Source organism: Pogona vitticeps, chromosome 3 (genome assembly GCF_051106095.1).
Source record: "Pogona vitticeps strain Pit_001003342236 chromosome 3, PviZW2.1, whole genome shotgun sequence".
In the NCBI taxonomy this organism is placed as follows: Eukaryota; Metazoa; Chordata; class Lepidosauria; order Squamata; family Agamidae; genus Pogona; species Pogona vitticeps.
Window position 1 is genome coordinate 69,657,371 of NC_135785.1, and position 27,127 is coordinate 69,684,497.

Here is a 27,127-nt window from a genome sequence, read left to right on the forward strand (position 1 = left end):
GATGCTATTTTGGGGTTTCTAGGTAAGGTTAATTTGATCCTGACCTTAATATAATCTACTGAGCATCTAGAGATGTAAATTTACAATTTGCATTGTAAATGTATATGTTTAGAAATGGAACCAGAGATCCAGAGTAAAAATCCCACTGAGCTATAATGACAGAGCAGGTAATTTTTCCATTCAGCTGCCTACCAAAGCAATACAACATTTGACATTTGGTTTTCATCACCTGGGAGGGTGCCTTCCCATGCATTCATTTTGTTTTATGCTGTTTTCCCACCCACTAACTGAGAGTTCCTGTGGAGAAGTGACATGTTGCAGCTTTGAGCTCCAGGGATCAGATTCCTTATGCTTTGCTGCTATCCAGCATAGTGTTCTCAAACCTAAGCCAATTCACATTAATAGAACACTTTCATGTGATCCAGAGAACCTTACATAGAAGAGGAGTAAAAGGCAGCAAAGGACCTTGTGGGATCAGGGGAAGAAGTGTGTGTTGAGACATACTTAGATAGGTAGATAGATAATTTAAAGAAGACTAGGTAAGTAAATCCTAAATCACATTTGTATAATTAATTTGAGAACAGGAAGCTTAGAAGTGCTTTGTTAAACAGACTTTGTTTTTAAGTGTTGTACAAAAAGATTTATGTTTTTGTTCTCTTTTCTTATGGAGAGATCCATTTTATCTTCCTCAAGAGAACTAATGAAGTAGTGACACAGTTTTCTTTTTCTAAGCTCTGAGGCTGAAATCATACATGAATGTGCTGTGAAGAGGTGAGGCTAATCTGAGATGAGAGACCATTGTGAATGGTGGAGATTATTATTACAGTGGGGTTTTCATGTTTGCTCTCTTAAGAAGCTAACACTTTAAAATGTACTATTTGTTAACTTCCAGATGTCATGGGCAATCTATTTTATATAACTTTTATTGTAAAGGGAATACCTTCGTCACTCCCCATACTGTGTGGAGTGCTTGCTGCTGCCAATCATTTGAGTTGCAGTTTATATAAATATGCAGTGGGAAGATTACTCTTCTGGAGCAGCATTTTCCAGAACCCTGCAGCCAATTAAAATTGTCTGTTGGTTTAGTTCCTTTTGAATAACGTGGAATAAAAAAGTAACCTATTGGGAAAAATGTAATTGATAATAATCAACTGGCACCCTCAGAACCATATCTAACTACTTTTTAATTTTAACTTTCTGAATTGTTTTATGCTAAAGCTATAGAAGAACTTACTTTTTTTCCTTGCTGGAATCTGTCCACTGAACTCCATTGCTTTGAAAAAAAGTATATCAGGAATCATGGCACCCTGACAAGTACAAGGCTCAACAGGTCTGAGATATCACATAAGTACATTCTTTCCCTAATTAAATTTTTCATAACTTGCAAGTTAAGACTCGAAAAGGACATTGCCTTGCTCAGGGCAGAAAGCACAGCTAAGCGCGAGTACAGCTAAAGTAGAAACTAAGGTGTTTTTTTTTTTGTCTTGGCTTCTCACCAAGATTTAACCACTCTTCAGTTTGGGAACTTGAGACCCAAAGTGAAAGCTCTGTATGTTGACTGATATTTTTGTAGCCACTTGAAACAGGCTAATGTATGGGAAACCAAACTGGAAGAAGCAGACAATTCTACATATTTTTGTCCTGTTGACAAATTAATTCCTCTTCCAAAATTTGCAGATATTGTTCAGTGACTTTATTCTGAGTTATACATGGCCTTGGGTGTGTTTTTTCTCTGCACAAACTGATGTCTCCAGATCTATCCCTCCAACCCTCTCTTCTAACACTCGTGTTTGTTTTATAGAAAATATTTTTATACCACTGGCTGGGTGATTCAGGGAGTTGTTGTTCTGAAAATTAACATGTCCAACCTCTGCACTGAACTACAACTTCCTACCCATAGTGTACACAGCAGAGCGGTATAGATATAAATATTAACCATTCATGCCAAATACATTGCTGCTTACCTAGCTATAGCATGCTGAAACAACCTCTCTTCTAATTCTGCTTCTCAATATTGCGTGATGACGAGTTGATTGTGTGAACAGCCTCTATGAGTATGTGTTAAGGTGTTATCTGATGAAGTCAGCTCAACTGATGGCATTTTATTATGTGGTACTGTTTCACATTTGCAGTTAGTATTGCAGTCGACGACTTAACAGGTTAGTGTGGAGTCAACCTCATTGCGTCACGGGAACAAAGGGGAAGCTGCAATCATTTTTGTTCACATTGGAGGAGAACTGGAGATAGTTTGAACCAAACAGTGAAAGTGAAGGAGATGGTTAGTGCAGATGGTTTGAGTTATTTTGTTATGCAAGGCGAATCTTGGAGGGAAAAGGCAGATGTATTGGAAAAAGCTGCCTGTAAAACATCCAAACTGCTTCATTGCTCACTGTTCCCAAGTCTTTCCAAACTTTAATTTGATGATTGCATTTAACCATTCTCAGGTTGTGAGAACGGTTACAGTTGCCCACAAATCTGGAGCCTGTGAAGCTGTCATTTATGAAATCTGTGGTCAACATTTGCTTTGCATCTTTGTCAGAAGCTTGAGTCATTCATCACAGGGCGAGGGTGCTTTGCTCATTGAAGAGAAAGGTAATTGTGTAGGTATTTCCAGCCACAGGAACAGTTTATATTCTATTCAGATTGGCTAAGCGTATTTATAATGTTCTCATTACAAGTAGAATGCCACTTACTAGCTCTCAGCCAATCCTGTAACCACAGCAATGCTCAACATTACTGTTGATATAAATACAAAACCAGAAATTTCACAAAGTTGCTTCAGGCTTTTCAGAAAACCATAAAAGCAGTATCAAGTTGTACCAATTTCTATGCTTTGGCCTTCCAGTTTGTGTCATAACACATGGCATATACTCTAGAATCATCTAGACTGCAATGGCACAAAGCCAAAGCTATGTAATGCTGAACATTAAGTACATACTGAAGTCTGGAGGTGGAATGATAAAAAAGTCTTTTACTATAGTCAAAACCCTTGCAATGTCCCAGGTGCACTTCGTTGATCCTGCCATCATCTCTGTTGCATTAAGTGTCTGGGGATTTGGATGTGTATGGGTGATGCAAATTTTATTTCCTTTCAAATCACCATTCTGTTGCTACCATATCATCTCCAAACAGACAAAAGCAAAAACAGGCAGATCTGCCCTGTTCTCCTACAGGAAGGATACAGTCCCAGCCAGTCAAGATGGTTGAGGGCCAGCTGAGCTGATACAAGATGAATGGAGGTTGTACAGAATCCAGACAACTCCAAACCTGGGGATGTAGGAAATTACTTAAGACTATCTGACTTTGGCCTAAAGTTGTAGTAGCATAATGATCCCTCCCCATAGGATGGAGGAGTTTGGGGGCTGGAGTAACCTGGTTCCTTTGTCACTCCACTCCGTCTGTGCCCCAGATCAGCCAACACTCAGAGGGACTGCTGGCTCAACAGCATTTCAGACAACATAAGGGGATTCCCATCTTCTACCTATGGTTTGAACTACACTGAAAGATAGCAGTTGTTTTCAAGGTGTCAGTTTCTCCTCAGAGATGTACATGTAGAGCTGTCTTTCAGATCAGATCTTTAGCTCCAAGATGAATCAGGAAAAGCTGCCTGTGCAACTAGTATAAAGAATTGGATCATGTCATGTAGTGACTCTGAGCCCAACATACTTGACAGGTTTGTTGTAAAGATAAAAATAGGAATTAGGACAGTGTGTACTGCCTTGAGCTCTTGAGAGAAAGTGACACATAAATGTAGCAAACAAACAATAATATGGTAGTGTGGAGCACACAGCATTGGCAAACTTTAGCATCTGTGTAGAGTTCACTCTGTCCTGGGTCCCTCACAGTTTGCTTGTTCTAGCAATACAGGTGGAATGGACACTCGAGTTCTAACTACATTTTTCAGATAACTATTCACTGGAAAGAAGGAATTATTTCAGTGCTGATTATATTTAGTTTGCTACTTCCTATTATTTGCAAAACATTTTTGGACCATATGCATGCTCATCCTTTGTAAATCTGAAGTCTGATTACTGAAACATGAGAAAAAGTAGTTTAGTCACATCTCTTGAATGCTAATATAGTTTCAGTTCCAGTGATGGATCAAGTTTGGTCCCTTGGCTTAGGACATGTGGTTTAGAGAGATACCGTACGTTGTAAGCCTATCTGCTACCTTAAAAGAACAAGTGCAAGAATCCTTTGGGTGTTTTTTTCTTTATGTTACAATCAAACCTAGTCCTTTCTGTTAGTCACACAATTCAGCACAGAAGCCCCCAGCATTGGTCCATGATTATATGCAGATCAACTTTAGTTCTGTCAGCAGTCGCAAAGTCAGAGTCTTGTTTGTAAATTGGGGTTCCATGTGCATAGATATTTTTAGGGCAGGAGACGACGAGTCTGGCCAACCTCTGGCTCCTCTCCAGATCCAAACAGTGAAGTCTGAGGATAGGATTTCTGTATTCTCAAAGACCAGATCCTTTACAAAAGACCATATTCTATTGGGGTGGGGACTTTCCTGCACATTTGGAACCCTAATAGACAGGAGAAAGGACATGAATCATCAAAATACAGGCAATTGCCATTTTAATTATGGTTATCTGCTCATGTTTAGATGCAGTTTCAGGCTAGAGATGACTACCCAATAAGGTGTGAGAAAACAAATTGAGATAGATGACAAAAGCAGGATGGGGAATGGGGAAATTTCTATATCATTTGTCTGACATAAAAGCCATTCCTCCAAGAGAAATTTGAGAGTTACAGGACAGAGTATCACAGACTAACAGACAGTAATACTTGACAAGTGCTGATTTCACTGAGCTAGAAGCAAACAGCCAGCTTTAAATATAAGTGCTCCTAGCTCCTGAAAAGGGAGACCCTGGCACTCTCTAGTTACTGTGACTGGAAGATGATAACATAAGAGTATAAATAGTCATCCTGAGCCATCCTGGCAAAGCAAATGAGCTGGGTATGTATACACTTTTTACTTGAGCTTCCAACCAAAACAAGATTTGTTGATAATAATAGGTGACAGAATACAAATAAAAGAAGCAAAGCAAAACCAGATGTTGTTGGACAATTTGGTCTAGGCATCAGGAGCAAAGCAGGAGAATGAGTCACAGAATTCTGTGACGCCAACAATCTGTTTATCCCAAATACTGTATGTGACTCAGGCAACCAATCAAACAACTATATACATGAATATCACCAGACAGCAAATACAGTACAGAAATCAAATCAACTACCAGCATATGGAGTAGCTGTGTTCTCGCTTCCAAACCAAGATTAGGAGCAGATCGTGGTACTGACCACATATACTTAATATCAAAGTAAAGCTGGAAAAAAAACTCCAAAAGAAGCCTATCACCATATATAGGTCAAATAACATTCATGATGAATCTAAATTCCATCTCAAAATAGATCTTGATTACTAAATTCAGTTAACCATGAACCAGAAGAATTTTGGATTGAAATCAGATATGCTATCAGAGAATAATGCAAAAAGACTATCCCTTTAGCCAAAAGAAAAGCTTTCCCCAAGGGGGTCAAGAAGTGTCTTCTGTGTGGAGGGGGAGTCGCTGCAATTATTTTTAGTTGCAATAATGCTTATATTTATTATATTAAACATGATAAACACATTGTTTTATTTTAATTCGCTTGACTCACAGAGAGATACATTTAATGTGAATTGGAATTGTAGGCAATCTAGAATTCTTAGTTATTTCTGTACCCCTCTGAGTGGATTTTCCTTTTATGAATACACATCACTCCGACCCCTTCTGAAAGAGCTGCTCTTGCTTGTTTCTGCTCCTCCATATCCACCTTTGGAGGACTTATGTCAGCTCTTTGGACCTGAGCATTAGCCCAACTCAAAAAGGAATGAATGAGTCGAGTGTGCATTGCATGTCAGGAATGCTGACACCTAAGATGGGGGTAGGATTTAAAAAGTTGTTGCTGCAGCAGCAATTTTGCTTCACCTGAGTCTCCGGGTTTTCCGGGTGTGGTGAAAGCAGCACAGTGATGGGAAAGGGGACCTGGACAGGAAGACGACTCTGAGCCCCACCTGAGGCATGGAGGAGGAAAGCAACAGAGGCAAAAAGGTAAGGAAGGAAAACCAGGGATGAGGACGTGTTTATTTGGGCTTGAGAGGGAGAGGCTCTTTACTGATGGATCTTTTTTGGGGAGGGGGGGAGACATGGAACAACCCGTCCAAATTATAAAGTAAATTACAAAGTATACTAACTTTTTTTTTTTTTTTTTGCTTTTCAAAGTTTTTTCTGATAGAGGTAGATTTACAGCCCCCTCCAATAATTATGTATTATAACATTAATATTACTATATCAGGTTAGAATTATATTCTGAAAAAATATATATATTAATGTGTTTTCTTTACCCCATAAAAATGCCTTTTTATGCAAATGTGGCAGGGGGTCACAGGTTACTTAAAAGGAGGTGCAATCCGAAAAAGGTTGGCAAACACTGGCCTAAATGAATGACCGAAGAAACACCAAAAATTGTTAAGCACATGCAAGAAACAAAATTAAAAGTGGACAGAAATAGGGTCATAGTCCTAAATGCAATTTTTCAGTCACTGTCACATGTCAGGTTTAGGTCCAACAAATCATCTTTTCTTCAAATCCTATCTGAAGTAGACCCCAAAGGATTCAGAACTCTGTCGATTGCCCACAGTTGATGATTTTCTCCTCAAAACAGAGATTTTCCCCAGTGTGGAAATTCAATAATTTTTCTGGTTCCACACTGGGGAAAATCTCTGTTTTGAGGAGAAAATTGTTAACACTGAAAGGAGGATAGCTAACAGTTATCACTGCTTCTGTTGCTCTTTCTTTAAATATTTCTCAGGTTTCACAAAAGCTACTGGGCCAAAGAACAGATCCGGTGGTGATGGGAAAACGCCTGATTACTCAGCCACATGATGGGGCCAAACCCAAAGGCCTTTCCTTTAAAATCACCTGGAAAAACATTGTCCTTCATACATTGTGTACCTAAATCACATGGGAATACCCTTCTAAAAGAACAGTTCCCCATGTACCCTGTGGGATATTTTTCATGGCCTGACCTCAAGCTTCAGGGAGAATGATCATTACTGCATATGGTCTATGTACAGCAGCAGCAAAAGAGTAACTAACTGTGCATATGAATTGGTAAACACGGGACCTTAACTAGAGCAGGGTGACTAACACCTTCACCCAAGCTGTCAAAATTTAGAGAGCAACAACATTTGCAATGAGAAGGATGTGAACTGCCCTGCTGGTCACTTCTTCCCTGGCAAAAGGAAGCCCCAGATAGCCCAGTTCAATGTGGAATAGGTACGGCCATTGTGAATTCAGATGCAGGCATTCCTCTCTTGTTCTCATGCTACATGTGTCAGTCTCAAATGACCCAACCTTAACGAGTAGGTCAGCAAAGCCCCAGCTGCCAAAATAGCTAGTTAAATTTCAGGGCATAGAGGAGAGCTTTGGTAGAGGAATCATGTTAAGTATCACTGTTGGTGAGAAAATATTGTTCTAATCAAAAAACACAGTGGAGCTGAGTTCTAGTCATTCCCTCTGATATGCTGGAGGTTTCTTCGCGAAGCAGTTGGCCTCCCTTTTTAACATGGGAAACCTTTAAACCCCATATTGCATCCTCTACCTGAAATGGAACAGCCCAGAATTGTGCCACCTTTTTCTCCTGCACTTGCATGTCAAACCTTTGTAGATAACTTATTTGCAAACAAGCTCTCTGGCAGAGCTGAAGGAGCATGGGAAGGTTTGACTTTGTGGAACACAGAATCATATTGCTCCATGCTTCAAAATGTCTGGAAAGCAATAATACACTCTAGTGTTTCCTATAGTGATTTTCAGCTTTTCAATATCCAGATTTTTGGACCATCAGTTTCCAGAATCTTTGACCATTAGTCATATTAATGATTGAGGTTTCTGTGAGCTACGGTCAAAAACATCTAGAATGGTGGTTCCCCACCGTGGATCACCAGATGCTCTTGTACTACAACTCCCAGAAATCCTGGCCAGCACAGCTAGTGGTAAAGGCTTCTGGACGTTTTAGTCCAAGAACACCTGCAGACTCAAGATTGGGAAACACTTATACAGAGGCAATAGCTTAAGAATCACCAAAGGACATAGAAGAGTGTATGACTGCATTCCAAACGTTCTGGAGCAGAGAGAGTGCCACTTATAATCAGGTTATGCAAGGATGCATAGAGAACAAAGACATCATGATTATCCAAGTAAACAGTTGTTACCTAAACAAATTTATCATTTAATCTGAATAAGACTTTAACTTTTTGCAAATTGTTAAGTAATCCTCATTTTGTGATTTCACAGGTCCTGCCAGAGGAGGTGGGGAAGGGCAGGCACGCTCCTGCCTAGACTGGGGCTCTGCTGGAGAAGCAGGACCTGTTGAGTGGGCCACTCAGACCAGAGTGTGTGTGGGAAGGGTCTGCACAGCACGTGTGGTGTTGTGCAGACAGCTTCATACAAAGCGGCACAATTCAATTCGTGCCCATATTTAATCCAGATTATCGGTGTCTTCAAGGAACACTTGGAATCAGAAGGCTCAACATGTTTCTACTTTACAGGGACTGGACCTGATTGAGGTGTGTTTTTAAACTGCATCTCCCAGAACCCCCTGGCCAGCATGGGTACTCAGGTTCTGGGAGCTGCAACTCAAAAAAAATGTTCTTTCCCAAGATGGGAGCATGACAACCATCTGCTAGTACAGTGGTAAAAGCTAAAGGTTCCCCTTGACAATTTTTGTCCAGTTGTGTCCGACTCTAGGGGGCGGTGCTCATCCCCGTTTCCAAGCCATAGAGCCAGCGTTTTTGTCCGAAGACAATCTTCCGTGGTCACATGGCCAGTGCGACTTAGACACGGAACGCTGTTACCTTCCCACCAGGGTGATCCCTATTTATCTACTTGCATTTGCATGCTTTCAAACCGCTAGGTTGGCGGGAGCTGGGACAAGCGACGGGAGCTCACTCCATTGCGTGAATTTGATCTTACGACTGCTTGGTCTTCTGACCCTGCAGCACAGCCTTCTGCGGTTTAGCCCGCAGTGCCACCACGTCCCTATTCCCACCACGTCCTTCGGCTTAATTAATCCATATTGGAATGGTGGCTGCAGGTCGAAAAGTCTGTAGGTCGAGGCTCCATTGACCTACAATGCATTGAAAACCAATTAATCCGTAACTGGCCGTTTTTGTTCCATTTTGGGTTTTTTTTTTCCGGTTTGTAGGTCAATTTTCCGGCTGCAAGTAGAACCTAAATTTTGCGGCCAGAGAAGTCTGTAACTTAAAAAATCTCTAAGTGCAGCCATCTGTAAGTCGAGGGTCCACTGTAATACATCAATGGTGGTGATAGTGACTCTTGTTAGGTTAAGTCTGCTGCTAGAAAGGGTAAGCCCCATTGAACATATCTGTGGATTTAATTCTTACTAGACACCTGTGTTGTTGTAAATGCATTGGTAGATTTCAACAGAGGAGGAGTAGGAACTGCTGGACAAAAGCAGTAACAATACACTGAAGTGCCCAGCTGTTGTTTGTACCAGCAACAGTTCTACATAGAAAACAAACTTTTCAGCAATCCTGGTTTTGCTATATGAGATAAATAAGATCCCATCTTTAACAAACAGGATCAGCCATCCTTTTGTGCCTCCTTCAAACATCAGCCAAAAATGCTGATCTATGCACAACCCGGACCTTAAAACGGAATAGATGCTACAAAGAATCCCAAGTGAGGATTTTGGTTGTTGTTTTTTGACAGGGATGCAAAGTGAGATGAAAAGCTTGATCTGCCTTATTTCTGTACATCTGGTGGCAATGGAATAAAAAATGGCAACACCAGAAACTTTTTAAACTAGGTTTAACTGGGCATTGGATCTTGCACGTGCAAAGCATGGCAAGCCATGGGTCCTATTTACCAAACTGTCATGAGATCACAGGTCTTGTATCTATGAGGGCTTTTCTCTTTTGCCTCTATGTGTTGTGCTGGGATCCCTAGATTAGATTTTATCTGTAAGTAGATATAAAGACTTTGGCAGGAATGCACTTCTGATTTGCATGCACAAACTGGCCAGAATACTGGTGCAAACAAAGAAATGCTGCTTTGGCATGACTTCTGTTAAAGATCAATGGCATCAAAGTTCATGTACCCAGTGGTCCAAATGGGCTTTAAAGGTGTCCGAGACTGAACATCTCCATGTTCTGCTGATGTACGATGGTGATTCTTTCTACTTTTATGTCCTGCATTTCCTTGAATGAACTCAAGGTGGTATGTAAGTCTTCCTCCTAGGTTTTATCATCACAAGAACTCGGTGAGTTGAGTGAGATAAAGGGAGGCAGGGAGAAGGATTGTCCTAAAATCACCTGTTTTTTTTTTTTTCATGGCTCCATGACAAATGGAACAGTGTTCTCCAGAGCCCTAGCTCAGTCTTCTAACCACTGCATGGGACTGGCTATTATCCCCACAACATTGTTTCAAATCCTGGTAAGCCCTTGATCTGCTTCTTGTGCATTCATATTGGCTGTTTCTAGGAACCTGCATTTGTACCAACAGAGTCTTGTACTTGCTGATGGTGTTAGATGATAATAACAGCAATTAGCTGACTGGAGAAACAAACGTCATGCCACTTGCATCAGCACCTTTCAAAGAGTACAGAGTTTCTGCCTGTGGAACTCCACCTTTGCAGGGTGAATCACAGAAATTATTCACAAGAAGGTGGTGATCATGCCATTAGATACAAGACACTCTGCGAAGACAACAGGGAGAACAACTAGGATGAAATGCAATTTTAAATTAATGAAAAAACTCACACATCTATACACAGTCTTATAGGTCTGCCCATTTGAAGCAGCCATAGGGTCATTGCTTATTATTTTATTGTCTGCTTCTGTGCCTTTAACAGCAGTAGGACATCGTAACAGCCAAATCTATTGATTAGTATGAGGTAATACTTTTATGGTACCACTACAAAAATATTTTTAAAAGTGAACTTTCAGATTTTCCAGGATTTGTCATCAGCCTCAGCATTACTGAACTTTATCTATAGGGACAGAGTGGATTTTATATTGCCTGAAACTTGATACTACCAGACATGGAGATGATTTTTTTAAAAATTACAGTCTCAGCTCTGAAACTTTATTTTAATGACAGATCCTGAGGTTTCACTGTCGAAGTATAAAGGTCTTCTGGACTTTTGTGCCTTTCCCTCACCCCACCCCATTGCCCAGGTTATGTAATGTCAATCTGATGAAGAGCCTTGGAAGTCCCTAAAACTCACCTTAAGTCCCTAAAACTCACCCTGTAGATGACACTTTAATGATCCAGTAAAATATCACCCTGATTTAGGATTTTGCTCATGGACTACATGGCTGTGCCTCCTTTCCTTTTGTCCTGATGTAATCCAGGTGGTGAGTCATTTGCTTTTGCCCTTCCCCACAGTGGTTGGCAGGTAGTTGACTTCTGGCTACAGTTGTCAGGCTGCAACCCAGCAAACATACCTGTATCAGAAACTATTGCTGCAGTACTATATGGGATGGCCACAGTGTCTTTCCCGTACTTCATCCTCTGCCCGTCTCCCCCACTTATTATAATGAGCAGATGCATGGCATGGCAGCCAGGCATGAGGAAGGCTCTAGATGTTTTGCACTGCAGACTTCCCAAGACTCTTTGCTGCCTGATGTGTGCCAGACTATTTTGTGCATCAGTGCTATAGTAATCTGTCTGGAAGTGCAGGTGCTCCTAACAACAGCCGCTATAGCCTTTCCTCAAGTAAAGAATTCAAAAATGTAGGCAGTTATATTAACCTAACTGCTCCATCACCAGGAGCAGGTGTTTCATAGAGCTAAAAGGATATTAACTACCCATTCAAAACCAAGTCACCCAAACATGCTCTGCACTATTGCAGGAAACTTGACAACAATATCATGCAAAAGGTGGCCAATAAATAAAACAAACAAACAAATAAATAAAATATATTCATACAAGGAAAATATAACAACCAGTTCTTATGAGGCTACATCTAATCCTCAAGTGAGCAAAGAGCCTGAGAAGAAAGATAGATGACTGCATTCTGTTCTTCTTCTTTTCTTTCTTCTTTTTCTCATCTCCCTACCACAAAGAAGTCCTGGCTATTCAACCTTGGAAGACCTTGGTTCCATTACACCATTGAGAAGAATATAAACAAAGCCATGGCTGTTGCCAAGGTTGTTGTATTTGAAGGCATCTTGACAACCACAAATTTCTTTTTAGCCTACGTATTTCAATGACTGGTATTTCAAAGTATTGCACCATCCACAGGTACAGGAGGGATGGCAACATTCAGGCAACAGATTGCATGCAGCTTCCCAGCATGCTACCTCAATTCCCACAAAAGCAAAAACAAAGTGCACTGCTTATATACTGCCCCATAGCACTTAAAGCTCTTTCTGGGGTAGTTTACAATTTAATTATGCAGGCTACACGTGTCCCCACCCCACCCCCACAAGCTGGATACTCAATTTACCAACCTTGGAAGGCTGGAAGGCTCGGTGAACCATAAGCCAGCTATTTGAGATTGAATCTGGACCATGAGCAGAGTTTTGGCTGCAGTACTGCAGTTTAACCACTGCACCACAAGGCTTCTGACACCAAGAGATTCCTTTTTTTTTTTTACCTGCAGCCAGTTCTTATGTGCACGTACATCATTCTGCTTCACTTCATTTGAGGTTATCACTGAACCTATGAATGAATATTCACAATTATCTTTTTGTCACCTGAAAAATAATTTGCTCAAAATGTCTCATTGGGCTATTGAAAGTTATACAGTATAAAGTATAAAGTATAAATTTTGCCTTGCAATGAAGGCTCCATAGCACTCTCCCCCCCCCCCCCCAAATTAAACACATTAAAAATCTGACCACCAGAAGATGCGAAGCAGCTTTTCACTTTTCTTTTCAAGATACAATTTTTGTAAGAATGTTTTTGTGGGGCGGGGATTGTGAAAGTGCGTGCAGCCTGCCAGAGTCCAGGGACAGAACCACGCAGCTCCAGCCCTATGGAAGTTGCTTACCCCCAATATACAACTTTCCATGGAGACTTTATTGCCAAAGGTATTTCTCAACAATGAAAGTGATGACGGGCATGTGACAATTTGTAGGGGTGAATGCACACATGCTTGGTCATCATTTGGCTGCTACTGCCTGAAGCAACGACTGGAAGGTTCCAAAGAAGCCAATATAGTTGGAGCTTTAGCAAGCAAGGGTTCACGGCGCTCATCCTGCGGAGAGCACAGCTTTTCGTTTGCAAGTGCAATGCAGGGATAACATCAAATGGGGTAGAATTATGTATACACACAATGAAATCATCTGTAAGTGAGTCTTAAGATGCATGGCTACAAAAACGAAGGCTGCAAATACATGTTCAAATATTGTTAGATTTGTTCTGTTTATGAAACAAGTGAATTTGAAGTATTTTTTTTTAATGACTGACTTATTCAAATCGATCCACCCTTCTTTGCTTTCAGTGTGGCTCCTTGCACGCCTGATACCAACACTGCTTCCCAGGGGTGCACACAATGCAGGGCTGCGACTTGTGATTTTGCTTTTAGTGTCAAAAGATATTTCTTTCCAGGTTTTCCCCACTTTGTACCACTTCTTAGCAATGGTGTAGTTTTGTTCTGCTTCCCTGTGATTTCCCCTCTAGAGCACTTCTGATCTGATCCAAGCAATTGGTGGATGGGCATCATTTGATGGTATTTCCTTGTGGGTGTTTTTGAGCTGGTCACCATTCCTTCACTCCCATGGGCACCTAAAACAAGGAGGGAATGGAGGACAGAGCAAAGTAGGCAGGAAGAAGGCAGAGATGATTGGCTAAAGGGGAGGGAGATCTGTATTTAGGAATGAATCTCAGCTAGCAATTCTGGACATGTGTGGACTGGCAGTACTGGGGTAATCCAGTATGCATCCTGCAGCAAATGCCCTCTCCCTGTGTAGATACTAATATCTGTTCAAATCTGCAACAAAAATATACCAGTATGATCCCAGAAGAACTGGAGGCAACACTGCTGTGTAAATAAGCCCCCCAATTAAGTATTCTTACCTTGGGTAGCTTGGTAATTTGTTACATCTTGCTAATTTTCCCCCAAATGATAGACAGAGGTTCAATGGTCCATGAGCCACATCTAAACATCCACTTTAATCCTTCTTCAATCTGCAGTTACTCCAGTTCTGTCACATGTTGTGACCTCTGGATTAAAAGGGCCACTTTTTCTGTTTTTGTTTCCTCCACAGCAACATCACACTAAATATTAATTCTAGAGGAAAAGGAAAGCTGTTTTCAGCCCACTGTCCCATTCAAAAGTTTCTTAATGTGCTTTGACATGGCATTTTCTGATATTATTTGTACCAGTAATGGACTGCATCATTGTGAACAGGATACATATATCTCCAATAGTTTTTCACAGTGATGCAGTCCATTACTGGTGTGTGTGTGTGTGTGTGTGTGTGTGTGTGTGTGTGTGTGTGTGTGTGTGTGTGTGTGTGTATACATACAGGAAAATACTGTATATATGCATTCATTTTTCAAAATATTCCTATACTGCATATGAATATTTATATGTGTGTGTGTGTGTGTGTATACAGGAAAATACTGAACCAATGCATTCATTTTTCAAATATATATATATATATTCATATGCAGTATAGGAATATTTTGAAAAATGAATGCATATATACAGTATTTTCCTGTGGAACATTTTAAAATATATTTTGTGCATCCTGAGACAATAAAATGAATTTGTGGAGACATATCAGCACATGTCTGTGTATGTAAAAAAGTAAAACTTTTATAGAGTCTATCTCAAAGACTGCATTTTCTTTTATAAGCCTGTTTGGGTGTTAAGAACATCAGGGGAGGCCTTTCTCTTGGTTCCACACGTGTGTTTCGTGAGGATACAGGAGAGAGACTTCTCTGTTGCTGCTCCCAGATTCTAGAACCCCCTCCCATGGGAGGCCAGAGTGACCCCATCTTTGCTGTCCTTCCACAAGCAGACAAAGACCAGGCAGGCTTTCTCTTAGTGACTGGATGTTGAAATAGGGTTTTAAAACAGGAGAATTTATATTTTTGTTGTGTTTAAACCCATCGCCAATGTTTCTTTCCTCAGCAATGTAATTGAGAGGGTGGTGGCTGATCAGCTGCAAGCTATTCTGGATGAAACCAATGCCCTGGATCCATTCAGGCTTCAGGCTGTGCCACGGCATGGAAACAGCATTTGTCCCCCTGTTTGATGACATACCGAGGGAGGCCAACAGGGCCAAAATGTCTCTGCTGGACCTCCTTGATATCTCAGTTGTCTTTGATACCATCGACTACAGTATTCTTCTGGGGAGGCTCTCCGAGTCAGGAATCTGTGGCCTGGCTCTTGCCTGGCTCCGTTCCTTCTTGGAGGACTGTCCCCCAGGGACTGCAGATTGGAGAGAGTTTCTTGGCCCCATGGAGCCTCAATTGTGGGGTTCCACAGGGCACGATTATCTCTCTAATGCTGTTTAACACCTATATGAGGTCATCAGGGGTTGTGGGGCTTCGTGTCATCAGTACGCTGATGATACTCAGCTCTACATTTCCTTTTTTCCAACAACAGTGGATGCTGTTTCATTCCTTGAGTGCTGCCTGGGGGCTGTTCAGCAATGGATGCAGGTGAATGGACTGATGCTGAATCCAGGCAAGATAGAGGCTTCCTTTGAGACTGACACGGAAACTTCAGAGGTACAATATGTGGCGGCCAGACTTCTTACTGGGGTAAAAAATTACCAACATATTTCCCTCATGCTGGCCACCTTGCATTGACTGCCCATTTGTTTCCATGTCGATTTCAAAGTTCTTATGATTACATATAAAGCCCTAAATGGTTTAGGACCTCGATATCTGGCAGAGCGCCTTCTCCCACCCAGTTCTGCCAGAGTCACTCTGTGGCGGAATGCCCATGTCCCACCTGTCAGTCATTTGAAGCTCTAGAGCAGGAGCCTATGAGAGGACAGGAGGGCGGAGTCAATAAAAGAGTTAGGGGACAGTTGGAGACTGAGAGAGGACAGGGGAGGTTTTGAAGGTTTATGAGAGAGATTGGAAAGTTGGGGTAGTTGGTTGATGTGTTAAAGGATAGTTAAAGGATAGAAGTATAATAAAATAGATAGTCATCAGATCTTATTCCAGTGATTGATGTGAAGTAATACAAATAAAGAAATGTGTTTAATATCCAAGTTAAATGAGTGCAACGTAATAAAACATCTGTGAACCTATTTGTGTGATTCAACAACCAAATAATAAATAATTTGTTATATCTGACAACATGTGTCTATGCAACATTGTTGGTAAAGTGTGGATAAAGATCCACTGGTGGCAGCAGGTGAAAGGAGAAGCACGTTGTGTTCAAAGGTGGACCTGGGGTTGAGGGGAAAAAAAACTAGGGACACTGGGGGTGCTCAACACACTTGTTCCAGCCAGGCTGGGCGGCTGAGGGGCCTAACGCCGAGGGAGGTCCGGATGGAAAGAACGAAGAACAGGGCCTTCTCGGCAGTAGCCCCTTGCCTTTGGAACAACTTGCCAGTGGAGAGCCACCTGGCTCCCTCTCTGAGTGTTTTCAGGAATAAACTTAAAACCTGGCCATTTGTGCAGGCTTTCCCTCCCGCCATATCTTAATTTCTTACACTTCACCATCCTGGACCTATAATACAGTGGGGTCTTGACTTGAGAACTTAATCCGTATTGGAAGGCGGTTCTCAAGTCAAAAAGTCTGTAGGTCAAGTCTCCATTGACCTACAGTGCATTAAAAACTGATTAATCCCATAACAGGCCGTTTTTGTTCCATTTTGGTTTTTTTCTGGTCTGTAAGTCAATTCTCAGGCTGCAAGTCAAACCTAAATTTTGCGGCCAGAGAAGTCTGTAACTCAAAAAGTCTGTAAGTCAAGCCGTCTGTAAGTCAAGGGTCCACTGTATATGTTCTTGGTTTTATGGTTTTTAAATTTGTAGACTACCCAGAGTAGACCTTTGGTCTAGATGGGCGGGATAGAAATCCAACAAACAAACAGACAAACAAACAAATAAATAAATAAATAAATAATGCTTTAGTAATGCTTGTACCTAATGTTTAATACTGTTTATTTAATTCCTTTTTAATAATTGAATAATTTACTGTTTTTAGCTTTTAATATTGCGTTTTAATTATGTAATGATGTAAATCACCTTGGATCCTTTTTTTAGGAGAGAGATGGGATAAAAATATTTTTTAAAAATAATAAATAGGTTATTCTGAATAACAAAACAGACCCATGCACAAACAGCTTGCAGTGATTTATTACAATCTCCTGGAAGAAGGAACATATTTTTTTTACTTTAAAGAAACACAACAATGCAACTGAACAAGTTTTCCTTGATTGTGAGTAGAGCCATAGAGATCCAGGACTGTCATGGTCTCTGAGGTGGGGATGCTGGCCCCAGGTTCCTATTCCCTTCTCCCCTGAACATTGCCTACAAAGAGAGCCTTCGAGAATACATTGCCTACAAAACTGACAGTAGCATAGCCTGTTACCACTGAGCCTTTGAGATCTGTCTCATGGAAAGGCACTACATCACAGATTGTATGTGTAGCCTGCTCTTAAAAGCTAAAAAGTATAAGAAGGTGAACAAATTGTCCTTTCTGTTACCTATACTGGCCCTTCTCAAATCCTTAGGGACCTTTCTCTGCTTCTTAAGTAGCACTGCGCAGTAATAGACTGAGGGTGGCTGACTGTTTCTGCTCAGCAGCTGGGGTGGAGTCAAACTTATTTGTTCAACTGGTTATGCTTAATTTAAGGTGGGTCATTTAAATGAAGGTTGCATTCGTATGATTTAGGGGAAGGAAAACAGAGGAGGAACACAGAAGTAGAGACTTGTGAGGTTTTGTAGCTGGAAGGACTCAGCTGCTTACAGATGTTTTTCTAGAGTGCCAAAAGACGTCGAAGAACAATCTGACTTTTCTCCCCTGCTGGAGTGTAAGTGTGCTAAGAATTTCTTCCGATTATTGCTAGATCAAATGGTTTTTATTTCATGCAAATAAAGCCTCTAATTACTTGACTACACTGGTGTCTTACAGGACCACTGTTTTCTGAAACAATAGCGGTTCTCAAAGGGTTTTTAATAAAACAAAAGCAGCATGTTTCAAACATATGTTTTCCAGAATTAAGGAGAGAAAACTATACTGATGTTAACCAAGCTTTCTAAAATGTGTATATTTAAAAGAGTAACATTAATAGGAACATGTCGCAAATGTGTATGTTTGGAGAACTTAATGCTAACGAGGCATCCCTGTGTCATGTCAGATTTTCAACGGTAGTATTTTTGGGTCATGTTTTAATTTGCACCATTTTCTTGATAAATAATATTGTGACTTAATGAGACAGAAAGAAAGATAATGTATGCCTACTCTTCATGGCTGGGTAGATATATTGTCAGTGCTAGCCTATTGAAATGTGATCTAAGAAGCCCAGATGGCTTCATATTGCAGGGTGAGTAGGGGGAAGAATTAAATAGCTGGGGAAAATATTAGAGTTATCATGCTATAGGAGGATGAACCATATTTGTTTCTGTTGCAGTTTTAAGGTTTGCACCATTAATCCTAAACTTGTTTGCTCAGATGAGTACCCCGGGTTCCGTGAGAATTACTCTCTAGTGTAGGTTTGGGGAATTACATATAGGTAGGGGTCCAGATGTGCTCCCCTACAGCCCATTGTAAGTCACCTTCCTTGCTTCCATACCTGCCCGAATGAATCACCATGGAAATAAATGTCAGTCCTTGTCAGCAAAGAAAAAGACCTTTGCAGAAAAACACACCAGCTGCTTTTGGGTGCTGGCAGTCCCTCACAGGAAGGATGTCAGGAAGAAGAAGGCAAGGGGCAACAGCAGAATGTGTGGATTTAACAGTGGTAGTTATTTATCCAGAGTGAAGGAGTTGGGAGGAAAATTAGAGGGTAACAGCAAGATCTTCTTGGGCTGGTGGGCAGAGACGCAATTTGCTACTCCTGGTTTGCTGCCATCTGAGATGGCAAGTTAGCTTGTTAACAGAGTTGGCCTTGGAAAATGCTGGTTGACAATGGATAGCTTTGCTGTTCCTCTCAAGGTAGGCAAGCTCGAGGGGGAGTGAAACCATTCTATCCTGCTCTTGCACACACTACCGGATAATTTTATATGCTATTTTCCCTTCCAACAGGGAAGAAGAGCTCCACTGATCAAAGTCATCTCCAATCACTGATTGGAGATAACAGCAATATTCTGCTTCTGTCCATGCTCATACTACAGATGGGGTTTAGGGAGGGGGGTGTTTTGAGATGAGGCAAAGATTACACAAAGAGCTCCATAAACTGCCCATGTGAGTGTTTTCAGAAGTAGAGAAGGTTTATACCAATATAAAGAATAACAGAAGAACAGTGTTCTGATAGAGATGCCAGCTATTTTTGAGAGTCAAAAGCCTTTGAGCAGATCTAAAGATCAGTCTGCTCTCTAGTGTTGTTGCATTTCAGTGGATGGATTCATTCAAATCATGCAAAGGATTTAAATGAACAGGGATTGAAGGAATTCAGCGCTTGCTTATGGAACCAAAGGTTGGGTGTTTGATTCTCCATTGTGCTTCCTGGGGGAAGAGCCAGCCTGTGTAGCTTTGAGTAAGCTGCACAGTACAGAGTACCCCCTGGAGGAAGGGAAGGATAAATCACTTTTTTGTACTATATATCCAGAAAACCCTAGGAAGGGTCACTATAAATTAGAATTGACTTGACCATATTTAGCCCATTACTCACTTTAAAGGGGAAAAGGAAGAGGACAAAAAAAAGATATCTCTTTTGTCCAATTCTCTCTCTCTCTCTCCATGGAGGGGGGGGGGACTGCATTTGAAAAAAATGTAAATAACATGGCGATGAAGTAGTTTGCCACTCAAGTGATACAGCACTGGATTTTAAACAGTGCAAAATAAATCTGCCTCCATACCCCCTTCTGCCTCCCACTTCAAGGGGGAATGGAAGAAAGCTAGATTTTTTTAAAAAATTAACGTATGGCATACTGCCACTATGAGGGATCCACCTTGGTTCAGTACTAGTATTCACACATGCCAGATCTGAACCAAACCAGAATGATTCTACCCACACTAATAACATAGTACTCCTTTCCAGAGACCCAAAAAGGTGTAGGTAGGCATGGATAAGGGTTGGACTGGTTCACAATGGCATATACATCACCCTGTCCCTAGAAAACGGATTGAACCAGCCTGCTCTCAAAGCAGTCCAAACTGCAGGATCAACCACTATCTGTTTGTACCATTAGTTTATTAACCAGGGTATGAAACCAAACCAATGTTATATGAACAAAAGGATTAGTAGGTATCCCAAATGAGCAGTTAGACACCTAAACATTTCTGGCTAAAGTTATTTCTGAATAAACACACATAAGATGAATACATTCTGAGCCACTTAGTCAAAGGAAAGGTGGAGCACATTTGTTTGTTTAAAAAAATAAGCAAAAGTGCTGTATACTGAGTGATGCAAAGTGGACATTAAGAGATTAGCTGAGATTAACCATAGAGAAAAGTACCTCATATGTGTACATGTGTTGTATCGGCACTGAAATTTCACCACCCTAATACTGTACTGATTTTTTTGTTGGAATAATCAATCCAGTCACATTTTAGTAAGAAAAAAAACTTCATAAGGAAGTTTAACTATTTCCAGAGAGGTGGCCATCCTGCTCTGTTGACCAAAAGTGCAAGTCCTGTGTCTCATACTGTACTTAGTTATTATGGTGTAAATTTGTGTGGACTATAGACTTATTTTTACTGTATATATGGAATGTTAACCAGACTCTGTGGTGTGTATAATGGATGGTTACATGAGGCAATGTGGAGATTATGGTCAGGGGAAAATTAAATGTAGAAAGTACTGAAAGAGACAGAGTATTATATAGATTATCGATATATAGGGTTTTTTTGTGTGTAAATGTGTGTTTTATTTATGTGTAATAAACCAGGCTTTGCTTATTATTGGATCTCCTTTGCCAAATATAGGTTGGACTAATTATGCTAAAATTTGAACTGAGGTTAATATGCAAATGCCATAGAAACTAAGATTTATTTAGATGTCAGAATTTTGGCTTTTCATTTTGGCAGGAATAAGGAACATAAGCTCATAATCTGATAAAGTATGCAGATGTAGAATTGTAATGTTAGATTGAAGAGGTCAGTAGTCTTACCAATATGGTAGAGATACTTCTTGCTGATGTCTATGCTGCTATTCCTCTGCTGAGAACAACCCCTGCATAATAGAGCAGCATCAAAAGAAGCTATAGGAAATAAAGAGTGGAAGGCGAAATGATTATTCATTTGCTATAGTTAATTTTCATTTTCCTGCACCTTCATGCATTTGTACAATGACTCAAGTTTACATATCACAATAAACAAAAGTATGATGGTGTTTTGGTTTGGTTTGGTTTTTTGAGGTCAGCCTTGGTATAGGAACCTCTCCAACATACTATGGTTTGTTAATCAACCATAAACCACAGTCTTAAATCAATTGATTGCTTTTAGATTAAGATCTGTGGCTTGTTTAAACCATGGCCTCTTGTGCCTTCTGGAGTACAGTGGCACAGCTCTGCAATGGAGATCGAAAAATGATAACAGAGGACAAAGAAAAGGCAGAGGTGCTCAATTCCTATTTTAGTTCCGTCTTTTCCCATAAGACAGACTATGAACTTCCAAACAAATTGGAAGTGCAAGTGGGGGGGAGGACAGGATTGCAGCTGGAGATTGATAAACAAACAGTCAAGGAATACCTTACCACCTTGAACACGTTCAAATCTCCAGGGCCGGATGAACTGCATCTAAGAGTAGTAAAGAAACTGGCTGAAGAACTCTCAGAATTGCAATCCGTTATGTTCTTGAAATCATGGGAAATGAGTGAGGTGCCAGAGGATTGGAGGAGGGCCAATGTACACCACCCTTCAAGATGGATACTAACAAATCGGAACAAGTTCAGAGGAGGGTGACAAGGATGATCAGGGGGCTGGAAACCAAGACTTATGAGGAAAGGCTGAAAGAATTGGGCATGTTTAACCTTGAGAAAAGAAGACTGAGGAGGTGATATGATAGCACTTTTCAAATATTTGAAAGGCTGTCATACAGTGGAGGACAATATCTGTTCTCGATCATCCCAGAGTGCAGGACACATAACAATGGGCTCAAGTTAAAGGAAGCCAAATTTTGGTTGAATACCAGGAAAAACTTCCTAACTGTTAGAGCAGTATGACAGTGGAACCAGTTACTTTGTGAGTTTCTGAGTGCTCCAACACTGGAGGCATTCAAGAAAAACTTAGATAATCACCTGGCAGATGTGCTTTGATTGTATTCCTGCATTGAGCAGGGAGATGGACTTGATGCCTTGTAGGCCACTTCCAACTTCACTTTTCTATGATTCTATAATTCTATGATCTGTCATGTATCATGTGGTTTAGGCAATAAGTCCAAACCATGATTTAGCATGACATACTTATGGCAATTCTCTAATGCAATCTTCCCAAACTGGGTGGAGCTTCAGATGTTTAAGGGATGCTCATTTTTTAATGTTGTCCATGCTGGCTGGAGCTGAAGGAGACTGACATCTGGATGGCACTGGGTGGTGAAGCTTGTTATTTTCCCTGCAATCTTTACACGGATGTGCATATTCTTCCTTTCTTTCAGCCAGTGAATGATCCAGGTGATCTGCAAAGCTTCAGGTCAAAATGGGCAATGAAAACAGCAGCCCAGAAAATCAGGTGAGTGTGCAAGAAATAAAGGAACTTCTAAGAAAGCTACAGTGTTTCCAAATGTCCAGGGTTAGAATTTTCAGAGCAGATACTAAGCTGATCCAAGTGGTCTTCTTGCATTCAAAGTCTTGACATGAAAGGAATTATTAGTCTTTTTCTAGAAGAAAGTGCTTAGGGAAGCCAGCTGAGCTCTTGTTCATATGGAACCTGGAATCAATGTTAGAAAATAAGAGTAGGCTGAAAAGGAGGATGAGGCTAGAAGGGACATAATGAGACGAATAATAGAGAATGGCAACATAATGCCATTCTAAAACACTGGTAAAATGTACAACAATCTCTACAAGGAGACAGAGGTGCTCTTAGTCAATAAATGGACAAGATCATACCCTTCTTCCAAAATGTCACATTGATATTTTGTGAGTACTCCTGGATTTACTCTTAGATCCAAATGTCTAGGTTATATTGGTGGCCAGGAATGCTTTTGCTCAGCTGAGCCTGGCATGCCAAATATGCCTGCTCCAGAAGGTGTCTTATCTGGCCATGATGACAGATGTCCTACTTACATCTCCTTTACTTGATTGTAATGTACTCCATATGGAGCTGCCTTCGAAAGCTGATAAGTAGCGCCAACTGATTAGGAAAGCTGTTGGCCAGGCTGTTGACTGGGACCAGTTATGGTGTGCATATGATTTCCAGGTAAGTACAGTTACAAAAGATCCAGCAGAATGCTCCAAAATATTTTGCTGCCTGAGGCAAAGGACAATACATTGCCCTCCTTCTGATTCATGAACAGAAGTTACCTGATTTAGTGGTTAAATCTTCCTTAAACACTGTGAGTAGTGTCTTCCACAATGGTGGAAAAAGTTGTGTGAGTTCAAGGGAAGCAGACCAGAGGCCTCTCAGCATCGCCTGCCTGTAGCACTTGTCTCACTTTGCTAGGGCTAACCTTAGGTTCAGAGACCACATTTGGTCCTCTAAGGCAGTGGTCCCCAAACCTTGGGCCTCCAGATGTTCTTGGACTTCAACTCCCAGAAATCCTGGCTAGCAGAGGTGGTGGTGAAGGTTTCTGGGAGTTGTAGTCCAAGAACATCTGGAGGCCCAAGTTTGGGGACCACTGCTTTAAGGCTTAATGTGCCTCCATGCATTTCCTCTTGCACAAATCTCCAGACAGATTGCATTCAGCCACTGAGAGAAGATATACAGAACAGAACTCAAGGAAGTATTTTTTGGATTATGGTTCCAAGAATCCCCCAGCTGTTGTCTGACAGAGTAATTTTCCCCATCTGTGTGTCTGTGTGTGTGGGAGGGGGGAATGCTTGCTAGATCATCCCAGAGGGCAAAGACCATCTCTGACATTTTCTCATGTGGATAGTCCCCTACACAGAGTCACCTGAGGTTCTTGGAGCCAAACGAATGGTATGCTCCTTCTGTAACAAGTGTCCTACATCTTTTGGCTAAAAGAGAGCATGAAGCAGCATGAACAGCCACAAGGTTATGAAAGGCAACAAGGTGGTTGTGAAGAGAAATTAGTTATCCACACTGCATTTGCCCCAAATGTCCCAGTGCCTCAGCTGTGCACATGACTGTTGTGGGTAAGTTTAAGCTGCCCCTGCCTGTTCTGCACCTGTTTGGGGGAATAAGCACATCAAGGCTCTTAGAAGGAGATATTGCAATGCATCGAAAGGGCATAACAAAAAGTACTTGAGAGAGTTGATGCTCTCTCTGGAACACCAGTATCCCTATAGCCCTGTGATGCAAAGAACTGTTACCTTTTGAAGTTATAGTATTACTGCAAAATAAATCTTCTACTAGGATGAACCTGCCTGCATGGGAATGGCTTAGTTGCTTGACACTCCTGCATTTCACACAATGAAATGTAGAAATTACTTGTTCACTCTGTGTGAAACCTGTTTCCTCTGTCAAAGGTTGAGTACAAAATTAATTTATCCTGTATCACACTGGCAGGCAACTAAATTATACATTTTTCCAGTCCATCATTAATTAAGTGCTGAACTATACAACTGCATTTATTTGGCCTTATTTGCAAATGAAGGATGTATGTCTATTTTTTTTAACATCAGAGAGAGTTGTGTTACCTTAATACTGACATATTTATTTTGGCATTAGCTTTCGGTGATTATAGATCACTCAGTCAGAGGCAAATGGGCTACAGTTTACAAAAGCTTGTGCCAAATTGAACTTCATGCTTATTGAAGTGTTTAAAGGCTCTTTGTCATCTTTCCCTTGCAAGAGATGAACCTGGCTACCCTTCCTAGTTGTTGTGTGCCATGGTGAAAAGAGAAATAACCACTAGGGATGTGCACATCAAAAATTTTCATTTTAAGATTCATTTTGGGTTCTTTTGCAGGATATGTGTGCTTCTTTTGTTTTCATGGCTTTCACAGACTGTCCTTTTAGTCTGAAGAAGATTGACTCTTTCAGGATAATTTCCTCATCCATGTTCTATCTGGGACACATCCAAAAGCCCTAAAAACCCACAAAACTATCCCAAAAAGCAGAGGCAAGGCAACAGAGAGCCAATCTATTCTAAAAGCAGTACAATCAACAACAGCAATGAAACAACAGCCAGCAGCAAAATAGCCCCAAAGAAATGAAGGAGGGAAATCCCTCCAAAAAGTCCCCTTCCCTAGTTCCCACCAAGGCAATCAGAACTGTTCCAGTCCCATAACCAAGCATTAAATCAGACTAAACAAGATGAAAGATATTAGGGGCTTGCAAGGATACAGGGGAAAAAAAGGAAAGCTCTCCCACTGGGTTTTAACCAATCCAGGCCCTTTTACAGCTACAAAATTCCTACCCCTCCCCTGGACATTCTTATTGGTTGATAATATCAGCTCTCACATCCCTATTTGATTAAACAGTTCTTGGGTGATTTGATAGACAAAGAGTGAAAACAAAATTAGTACACTTTAGTATACCTCTATTTTATTTCATGTTTAAGATGCTCTCTTTTAGGAATAATTGAAAAAAAATTATTTAGGAATAATTTTTTAAAAAAAGCTCTTCTGTGTGTTATTTTGGATGTGTTGACACAAAAAACTAGAGATGGGTATATTTGTATTTTTATACGAAAACCCCTGCACAGGGGTCGTAGCAAGGGTTCAACCCCCTGGGGCCAGACTGTCCACTCACGAGTCCAATGCCGGCTCTGGCTGTGCTCTCCCTTCTAATTGCTCCAGAACTCACCGTTGACTATCTACTCCTGGCAGAAGGAGGGAAGACAAGTCACTTAAGTCTCTATAACGCCACTTCTGTGGAATGCCCGATACTTCGGATACAGCTGTTGTTAACCTTATTGGGAAGGGTGGAAAACCCAGCCCACCTTTGGTTCCCAAGTTTTCTTGCCCGGGTCTTGCCTCAACCTTGGCTGGAATGGGCTCACTCCACAGGGTTTCCCAGGACACTCTGTACATGGCTTGTTGTCTCACCTCTGGGCCTCCCACTGCTCCCACTGTCTAAACTTTCGCCTTCTTTCCCTCTCCTCTGTCTCACCCCCAATAAGATGGCTTTCTATAGAATTTTCTCTTCCCCTTTTCAGCATACTCCCTAAAGACCTTAAACTCCATCCACTTTCCTGTCCAGGGGTCTTCTTGTACTATTTCCACTATTTCTTTCTTTGTTTCATCCTCCTCCTCCTGTACCCCACAAGCTTCACTATCTTCCAATTCCAACTGCCTTCTTTCCCCTTCTCCTTTCCTTTTATCTCTTCTCCCTTTCCCGCCAAAGTAGTGCCTTCTCGTGGCTCCTTCTCTTCCTTTTCCTTCTGCCCTCGGTCTTCCAAACATCATTCCTTTAGGTCTTATTCCAGGCTGGATATTTGTCCTTGGTGTCTTTGGCCGAGGAGGCGAACAGTACACCCTGAGGAGTACCACTTGGTGTACTCCCAGCCTCACATCCATAAAACTGTCCCATTTTATTAAGATAGCTTTTGTTGTTGTTTAGTCGTTAAGTCGTGTCCAACTCTTCTTGACCCCATGGACCAGAGCACATCAGGCCCTCCTGTCTTCCACTGCCTCTCGGAGTTGGGTCAAATTCATGTTGGTCGCTTCAATGACACTGTCCAACCATCTCGTCCTCTGTCGTCCCCTTTTCCTCTTGCCTTCACACTTTCCCAACATCAGGGTCTTTTCCAGAGAGTTTTCTCTTCTCATGAGATGGCCAAAGTATTGGAGCCTCAGCTTCAGGATCGCTCCTTCCAGTGAGCACTCAGGGTTGATTTTCTTCAGAATGGATAGGTTTGTTCTCCTTGCAGTCCAGGGGACTCTCCAGCACCACAATTCAAAGATAGCTTTACTTATGTA

At 41.2% G+C, this 27,127-nt stretch overlaps 1 protein-coding gene across 16 annotated transcripts in view; it reads left to right on the forward strand.

Annotated features, from left to right (window-relative positions):
• The first annotated feature begins 386 nt into the window (after nucleotides 1-386).
• The window catches only part of TACC2 (transforming acidic coiled-coil containing protein 2), a 219,665-nt gene continuing 192,924 nt past the window's right edge, over nucleotides 387-27,127 (forward strand). For 5 of the 16 annotated variants that reach the window (XM_078391167.1, XM_078391169.1, XM_078391170.1 and 2 more), the window contains exons 1-2: nucleotides 400-539; nucleotides 22,741-22,814. In XM_078391167.1, the coding sequence (XP_078247293.1) occupies nucleotides 22,782-22,814 (33 nt within the window). In that variant the 5' untranslated portion in view covers nucleotides 400-539; nucleotides 22,741-22,781. Of the gene's footprint in view, nucleotides 540-16,077; nucleotides 18,017-22,740; nucleotides 22,815-27,127 lie in introns of those variants that run through there. The other 11 variants (XM_078391171.1, XM_078391172.1, XM_078391175.1 and 8 more) reach the window with 5 other exon arrangements.